This window comes from Euwallacea fornicatus, unplaced genomic scaffold (genome assembly GCF_040115645.1).
Source record: "Euwallacea fornicatus isolate EFF26 unplaced genomic scaffold, ASM4011564v1 scaffold_47, whole genome shotgun sequence".
NCBI classification, from domain to species: Eukaryota; Metazoa; Arthropoda; class Insecta; order Coleoptera; family Curculionidae; genus Euwallacea; species Euwallacea fornicatus.
Genome location: NW_027096015.1, coordinates 793,249 through 802,189, shown reverse-complemented (window position 1 = coordinate 802,189; position 8,941 = coordinate 793,249). Strand labels below are relative to the sequence as shown.

Below are 8,941 nucleotides of genomic sequence, written 5' to 3'. Positions count from 1 at the left end.
TCCACGCGCTTTAGCATGTCGGTCTCCGCCAAGTGGCTCGGTTTCAGGCGCCCGAGCTTCTCTGCCACAATCCTGTAGCCGAGACCCCAGACGTTCGTCTCCAAGTCATCGCACAGCTTTTTCCATGCGTTCCTCTTGGCATTCCGAATGGAATCCTTGAGGATCTTCTTGGCTCTTCCATATTCGTCTTCTGCTGCACTTCTCTCCTCGTTCGTTTCTCTGGCTCCCTTTATCCTCGTCATCCTTCGTCTGGCCTGCAAACATTCCTTCCTGTGCGTACCTACTGTTTCGTTCCACCAGTAGACCGCCTTTTTGCCCCCTGTTTTTGCACTCTTCTTGAGTAGGCACTGGTCGCAGGCTTCCCCAATTTCCTCGACTATTTGGTCAGGTTCGGTTCCGCCCCACCCTAAAACACGCTCGTTAACGTATTTAATCAACTTACCAATTCCTTTCTCGGTCACGATCCATCCTTTCTTATTTCTCTCATCTTTCACTCCTAGAGTTTCGGTTCCATTCCCTACAATTCTGTAGGTTATGTACCTGTGTCCACTTCCACTCAGCACGTCCCGCTCGACCTGCCATTGACTCACCATGCGCGCTACGATAGCGCCACTCATAGTTACGTCTATGACAGATCTTCCATTCTTGTTGCCGAACGTCCACTCTCCCCCGTTGTTGTGCGGGGTGAGCTCTCTCGCTTCAACGAACTCCTCCAGGACTCTCCCGTAGGCATTCCTGACGCCAGAACCAAATATCTGGCATTTCGCATTGAAGTCCCCAGCTATGAGGACTCTCCTGCCGTCCATGCCTCCTACAAAATTATCTAACCGATTAATCATGGCCTCGAACTCACCTGTGGTCTTATTCGGCGAGAAGTATACCGAGACCAGCGTAAATCGGCCCAGTTCCACCGCCACGAACCCCCGGTCCCTGTGGATCGACTTCGCTCTCATCCCGCTTTTAAGCCAAATGAACGCTCCATCGTCATTATCCCTGATGACATTCTTCAGGGCTTGGTTAGGCTCCTGCCCCAGAACGACATCAATGTCCTGTTCTCTGATCGTCTGGTACAGCAAGTCGGTAGCAACCCGCCTTCTGTCCAGATTGATCTGTAGACATCTGAGTTCCTTAAATACCGCCATCGTGCCATTTACACTCTCCACATTCACTCCCGCTCCTAAAACACGCATACCGATTATACTATTTAATCTACTTACTAGATTTGTTCCGTGCTCCTCTCCTCGGTAGCCTTCCCAATCTCGTCCTTATTTTTGGACATCCCTGGTTGCGGCTCAGTTGTTTTTTCCGGGTCAGTACCCCTACCGCCTGCAAATGCCTTTACTGGCCCCTTGCAGTTGGGTCCGCCCGCGCTGTGGCCCTCCGCTTTACAGAGGGGGCAGTAGCGAGGATCTTTACAATCCTTCGCCCTGTGCCCCTCCTTCCCACAACGGGCGCACAGTCGGGTCCTATCTACGCCTTTACATGCCTGTGCCCGATGTCCCAGTTCCCAGCACCGGTAGCATCTTCCCGAGTCCTTCCTCTCCTTAAGCCGGCACATATTAATGCCGACTCTCAAATCGGTGACTACTCGAAGATTCTCGGCGTCCCCCTCTCTAACGAGGAACGTGGCGGTTTGGCAGCTTCCATAGCTTGCCTTAAGCCCCTTGAGCCGGAGCTTCTTGGAGTCCAGACCGGTCGCGGTGGCCACCGTACTAGTGGCTTCTTCCCCTGTAGTGACTCCATCCAGTCCCGTAAGCTGGAACACTACAATTTTACTATTCGCCCCCGACCTTACGTTACCTTCCCCCATTCCTTTTCCCAGGATGTTTTTCAGCTCCTCTCCCTGTTCGCCTCCTTTAGGGAGCGTGATTAGCACCTCACCTTTTTTCGTCTCCCTGACTGTCCCGATGTCAACCTTGGTTTGGCTGTTGGCAACCAGTTGTCGGACTTTACGGAGGGTGTCGCTGTAACTTACCCCCTCCTGTTTAGCCACGAAGACTACCTCTTCTTCTGATCTTTTAGGACCAGGTCCCTGTGCTGCCTCCCTCCCGGAGGATGTCCCTCCAGGTAAGTACAGCTTTACCCTGATGTTCTCTTTCAGGGTCCAGCATGCTAGTTCGCAGACCTTCCGAAGTTGCCACGGGTTGGCATCCGGAACCAATGGGATGGACACGCTGTCTCTCCCCTCTTCCAGCATTGTTCCCGCGAGGACCTTGAGGGCTTCAAAAACCCCTACCGGCCCTGTACTCTCCAACTCCTGAAAGTAGACGTGCTTGGTTTTCGTAACTACCTTACCTCCTTTCCTAAGGTTGCACGTCTGCACGAGGCTGGCCATCCTCCCTTCTTCAGCCTCGAGCTCCCTCAGCTCTGGGAGAAGCTGCAGAAATCGCTCCTTCAGCGCGCTATCTCCCTTACCTACCAGGACCGCGAGGTCCATCCTAAAACCCTCACTGATAGGGTCTCCACGAGCTATCTCAGTAGCTTCAAAGATCCCATCGTCCCATCTCTCCTTGATGGCCTCCAAGATCTTTCCCTCCCTAGCTAAAGTTGTTAGCCTCATTTTAACCTCACCATTTTTTCTCTTCTCCTCAGTTTCCGTCTGGCATTCAACAGACACTCCCTCCCGCTTGCCAGCCCTTAGTCGAGCGACCTCGTCCCTTAGTCTTTTATTCTCCTCCTCGAGTTTCCTGTTCTCCTGCCCCTTCCCCTCTTTCTCCAGCACCATGCTCCTAATCGTGCTTTTCAGCACAGAGACAGCGTCCACTAGTTCCTGTTTGGGGTGGTAAGACTCCTTCAGGATTCTATCGACATCGCCTACCTGTTCCCTGGCTACTTCCAAGAGAGCCCTGGGACCTTCTTCCTCTCCTCCCACAATGGATTCATCCATCCTCTTCCTCTTCCCTTTTGGTGCACTGTTTGGCACCTCTTCTACGGAGAATACCGGACAATGCACTTCCACGTTTTGCCCACTTACCACATTTTCTTCTGTTTCCCCTCCTTTGTCCTTGGGCGGAGTCCTCTGCACCTTACCTCTCTTTGCGAATCCTATCTCAGCTCCTTCTACCTCCTCTTTCCTCATCAAGCTCTCCGGAACACTTCCCTTCCTTACGAGCGGCATAGTCACTCTCCCAGTTACATCCCTCCTTTCCTTCAAAATTGTTTTGGCTACAGCACCTTTTTTTCCCGAAGGAACCCCAAGTTTAGAGTCCTGGATCTCCATGGAGTTGCCGGGGGTTTCAGAGGCTCCGAGTGCCTCAGCGATGTTAACCACACCCCAGTAAGGCCTTACTCCGCACAACCTCACCTCTAACCGCTGAAAAAAAAAAAAGAAAAATTTAAATAACGCTAACGGTGTAAATTAACGTAACGTTGAAGACACGGCACGCGAAAAGACACCGATCTAATAATGTCCATGCAAAAAGTCACCGAAGTATCTTATCAATCACGTCGTCAGCGTGCAGGGCAAAAATTAGTTTTCGCACTGCCAAAACCGCTGTTTCTTCGGCTTAGCGTTGAAAAACACTGCTTTACGTCGACGATGCGAAAACTAAAACCGATTTATATCGGAGCACACTTCCACACGTCCGCCTTCGACCGTGGTCCGCCTTCTACTCAATCATGATGTGTTACGTCATGTTAAAGATCTCGTCGAGATGGTTCATTTGAGTATTTGATTAAGAAATTTGGTCCTCATTGACCGAAGTTATCGAGCTTCAAAGTGTGAAAAGTCACAAAACTTGTATGTTTGAGCTGATTAAGTACTATTTTTCGTGGAAACTCAAGATGATACAATCATGATGTGTATCATTATGTTAAAGATCTCGTCGAGATGGTTCATTTGAGTCTTTGATTAAGAAATTTGGTCCTCATTGACCGAAGTTATCGAGCTTCAACATGTGAAAAGTCACAAAACTTGTATGTTTGAGCTCATTAAGTACTATTTTTCTTTGAAACTCAAGAAGATACAATCATGATGTGTAACGTCATGTTAAAGATCTCGTCGAGATGGTTCATTTGAGTATTTGATTAAGAAATTTGGTCCTCATTGACCGAAGTTATCGAGCTTCAACATGTGAAAAGTCACAAAAATTTTATGTTTGAGCTCATAAAGTACTATTTTTCGTGGAAACTCAAGATGATACAATCATGATATGTATCATTATGTTAAAGATCTCGTCGAGATGGTTCATTTGAGTCTTTGATTAAGAAATTTGGTCCTCATTGACCGAAGTTATCGAGCTTCAAAATGTGAAAAGTTACAAAACTTGTATGTTTGAGCTGATTAAGTACTATTTTTCGTGGAAACTCAAGATGATACAATCATGATGTGTATCATTATGTTAAAGATCTCGTCGAGATGGTTCATTTGAGTCTTTGATTAAGAAATTTGGTCCTCATTGACCGAAGTTATCGAGCTTCAAAATGTGAAAAGTCACAAAACTTGTATGTTTGAGCTCATTAAGTACTATTTTTCTTTGAAACTCAAGAAGATACAATCATGATGTGTAACGTCATGTTAAAGATCTCGTCGAGATGGTTCATTTGAGTATTTGATTAAGAAATTTGGTCCTCATTGACCGAAGTTATCGAGCTTCAACATGTGAAAAGTCACAAAAATTTTATGTTTGAGCTCATAAAGTACTATTTTTCGTGGAAACTCAAGATGATACAATCATGATATGTATCATTATGTTAAAGATCTCGTCGAGATGGTTCATTTGAGTCTTTGATTAAGAAATTTGGTCCTCATTGACCGAAGTTATAGAGCTTCAAAGTGTGAAAAGTCACAAAACTTGTATGTTTGAGCTCATAAAGTACTATTTTTCGTGGAAACTCAAGATGATACAATCATGATGTGTTACGTCATGTTAAAGATCTCGTCGAGATGGTTCATTTGAGTCTTTGATTAAGAAATTTGGTCCTCATTGACCTAAGTTATCGAGCTTCAAAGTGTGAAAAGTCACAAAAATTTTATGTTTGAGCTCATAAAGTACTATTTTTCGTGGAAACTCAAGATGATACAATCATGATATGTATCATTATGTTAAAGATCTCGTCGAGATGGTTCATTTGAGTCTTTGATTAAGAAATTTGGTCCTCATTGACCGAAGTTATAGAGCTTCAAAGTGTGAAAAGTCACAAAACTTGTATGTTTGAGCTCATAAAGTACTATTTTTCGTGGAAACTCAAGATGATACAATCATGATGTGTATCATTATGTTAAAGATCTCGTCGAGATGGTTCATTTGAGTCTTTGATTAAGAAATTTGGTCCTCATTGACCGATGTTATCGAGCTTCAAAGTGTGAAAAGTCACAAAACTTGTATGTTTGAGCTCATAAAGTACTATTTTTCTTTGAAACTCAAGATGATACAATCATGATGTGTTACGTCATGTTAAAGATCTCGTCGAGATAGTTCATTTGAGTCTTTGATTAAGAAATTTGGTCCTCATTGACCGAAGTTATCTTGCTTCAACATGTGAAAAGTCACAAAACTTGTAAGTTTGAGCTCATAAAGTACTATTTTTCGTGGAAACTCAAGATGATACAATCATGATGTGTAACGTCATGTTAAAAATCTCGTCGAGATGGTTCATTTGAGTATTTGATTAAGAAATTTGGTCCTCATTGACCGAAGTTATCGAGCTTCAACATGTGAAAAGTCACAAAAATTTTATGTTTGAGCTCATAAAGTACTATTTTTCGTGGAAACTCAAGATGATACAATCATGATATGTATCATTATGTTAAAGATCTCGTCGAGATGGTTCATTTGAGTCTTTGATTAAGAAATTTGGTCCTCATTGACCGAAGTTATCGAGCTTCAAAGTGTGAAAAGTCACAAAACTTGTATGTTTGAGCTGATTAAGTACTATTTTTCGTGGAAACTCAAGACGATACAATCATGATGTGTATCATTATGTTAAAGATCTCGTCGAGATGGTTCATTTGAGTCTTTGATTAAGAAATTTGGTCCTCATTGACCGAAGTTATAGAGCTTCAAAGTGTGAAAAGTCACAAAACTTGTATGTTTGAGCTCATAAAGTACTATTTTTCTTTGAAACTCAAGATGATACAATCATGATGTGTTACGTCATGTTAAAGATCTCGTCGAGATGGTTCATTTGAGTCTTTAATTAAGAAATTTGGTCCTCATTGACCGAAGTTATCGAGCTTCAAAGTGTGAAAAGTCACAAAACTTGTATGTTTGAGCTCATAAAGTACTATTTTTCGTGGAAACTCAAGATGATACAATCATGATGTGTATCATTATGTTAAAGATCTCGTCGAGATGGTTCATTTGAGTCTTTGATTAAGAAATTTGGTCCTCATTGACCGAAGTTATCGAGCTTCAAAGTGTGAAAAGTCACAAAACTTGTATGTTTGAGCTCATAAAGTACTATTTTTCGTGGAAACTCAAGATGATACAATCATGATGTGTTACGTCATGTTAAAGATCTCGTCGAGATGGTTCATTTGAGTATTTGATTAAGAAATTTGGTCCTCATTGACCGAAGTTATCGAGCTTCAAAGTGTGAAAAGTCACAAAACTTGTATGTTTGAGCTGATTAAGTACTATTTTTCGTGGAAACTCAAGATGATACAATCATGATGTGTATCATTATGTTAAAGATCTCGTCGAGATGGTTCATTTGAGTCTTTGATTAAGAAATTTGGTCCTCATTGACCGAAGTTATCGAGCTTCAACATGTGAAAAGTCACAAAACTTGTATGTTTGAGCTCATTAAGTACTATTTTTCTTTGAAACTCAAGAAGATACAATCATGATGTGTAACGTCATGTTAAAGATCTCGTCGAGATGGTTCATTTGAGTATTTGATTAAGAAATTTGGTCCTCATTGACCGAAGTTATCGAGCTTCAACATGTGAAAAGTCACAAAAATTTTATGTTTGAGCTCATAAAGTACTATTTTTCGTGGAAACTCAAGATGATACAATCATGATAAGTATCATTATGTTAAAGATCTCGTCGAGATGGTTCATTTGAGTCTTTGATTAAGAAATTTGGTCCTCATTGACCGAAGTTATCGAGCTTCAAAATGTGAAAAGTTACAAAACTTGTATGTTTGAGCTGATTAAGTACTATTTTTCGTGGAAACTCAAGATGATACAATCATGATGTGTATCATTATGTTAAAGATCTCGTCGAGATGGTTCATTTGAGTCTTTGATTAAGAAATTTGGTCCTCATTGACCGAAGTTATCGAGCTTCAAAATGTGAAAAGTCACAAAACTTGTATGTTTGAGCTCATTAAGTACTATTTTTCTTTGAAACTCAAGAAGATACAATCATGATGTGTAACGTCATGTTAAAGATCTCGTCGAGATGGTTCATTTGAGTATTTGATTAAGAAATTTGGTCCTCATTGACCGAAGTTATAGAGCTTCAAAGTGTGAAAAGTCACAAAACTTGTATGTTTGAGCTCATAAAGTACTATTTTTCGTGGAAACTCAAGATGATACAATCATGATATGTATCATTATGTTAAAGATCTCGTCGAGATGGTTCATTTGAGTCTTTGATTAAGAAATTTGGTCCTCATTGACCGAAGTTATAGAGCTTCAAAGTGTGAAAAGTCACAAAACTTGTATGTTTGAGCTCATAAAGTACTATTTTTCGTGGAAACTCAAGATGATACAATCATGATGTGTTACGTCATGTTAAAGATCTCGTCGAGATGGTTCATTTGAGTCTTTGATTAAGAAATTTGGTCCTCATTGACCTAAGTTATCGAGCTTCAAAGTGTGAAAAGTCACAAAACTTGTATGTTTGAGCTCATAAAGTACTATTTTTCTTTGAAACTCAAGATGATACAATCATGATGTGTTACGTCATGTTAAAGATCTCGTCGAGATGGTTCATTTGAGTCTTTGATTAAGAAATTTGGTCCTCATTGACCGAAGTTATCTTGCTTCAACATGTGAAAAGTCACAAAACTTGTATGTTTGAGCTCATAAAGTACTATTTTTCGTGGAAACTCAAGATGATACAATCATGATGTGTTACGTCATGTTAAAGATCTCGTCGAGATGGTTCATTTGAGTCTTTGATTAAGAAATTTGGTCCTCATTGACCGAAGTTATCGAGCTTCAACATGTGAAAAGTCACAAAAATTGTATGTTTGAGCTCATAAAGTACTATTTTTCTTTGAAACTCAAGATGATACAATCATGATGTGTTACGTCATGTTAAAGATCTCGTCGAGATGGTTCATTTGAGTCTTTGATTAAGAAATTTGGTCCTCATTGACCGAAGTTATCGAGCTTCAAAATGTGAAAAGTCACAAAAATTTTATGTTTGAGCTCATAAAGTACTATTTTTCTTTGAAACTCAAGATGATACAATCATGATGTGTTACGTCATGTTAAAGATCTCGTCGAGATGGTTCATTTGAGTCTTTGATTAAGAAATTTGGTCCTCATTGACCGAAGTTATCGAGCTTCAACATGTGAAAAGTCACAAAAATTTTATGTTTGAGCTCATAAAGTACTATTTTTCGTGGAAACTCAAGATGATACAATCATGATATGTATCATTATGTTAAAGATCTCGTCGAGATGGTTCATTTGAGTCTTTGATTAAGAAATTTGGTCCTCATTGACCGAAGTTATAGAGCTTCAAAGTGTGAAAAGTCACAAAACTTGTATGTTTGAGCTCATAAAGTACTATTTTTCGTGGAAACTCAAGATGATACAATCATGATGTGTATCATTATGTTAAAGATCTCGTCGAGATGGTTCATTTGAGTCTTTGATTAAGAAATTTGGTCCTCATTGACCGAAGTTATAGAGCTTCAAAGTGTGAAAAGTCACAAAACTTGTATGTTTGAGCTCATAAAGTACTATTTTTCTTTGAAACTCAAGATGATACAATCATGATGTGTTACGTCATGTTAAAGATCTCGTCGAGATGGTTCA

General features: G+C 40.9%; 1 protein-coding gene across 1 annotated transcript; it reads right to left on the bottom strand.

Annotated features, from left to right (window-relative positions):
- Window positions 1–1,048: 1,048 nt before the first annotated feature.
- Window positions 1,049–3,414, bottom strand: LOC136349730 (uncharacterized). Its single transcript, XM_066301454.1, has 4 exons — window positions 3,385–3,414; window positions 3,031–3,313; window positions 1,218–2,928; window positions 1,049–1,127 (listed from the first exon to the last, which is right to left on the bottom strand). Coding segments are annotated over exons 1-4 (2,025 nt in total). The 3' UTR covers window positions 1,049–1,126.
- Between the last annotated feature and the right edge of the window lie 5,527 nt (window positions 3,415–8,941).

Excerpts from the sequence above, each read along its gene's own strand:
- LOC136349730 (XM_066301454.1), bottom strand. The coding sequence starts at position 3,414 with ATGGACATTATTAGATCGGTGTCTTTTCGC. Across the intron at positions 3,314-3,384 it reads TTAGATCGGTGTCTTTTCGC|CGGTTAGAGGTGAGGTTGTG; the intron begins GTGCCGTGTCTT and ends TTTTTTTTTCAG. Across the intron at positions 2,929-3,030 it reads GATAGGATTCGCAAAGAGAG|AAGAGGTGCCAAACAGTGCA; the intron begins GTAAGGTGCAGA and ends TATTCTCCGTAG.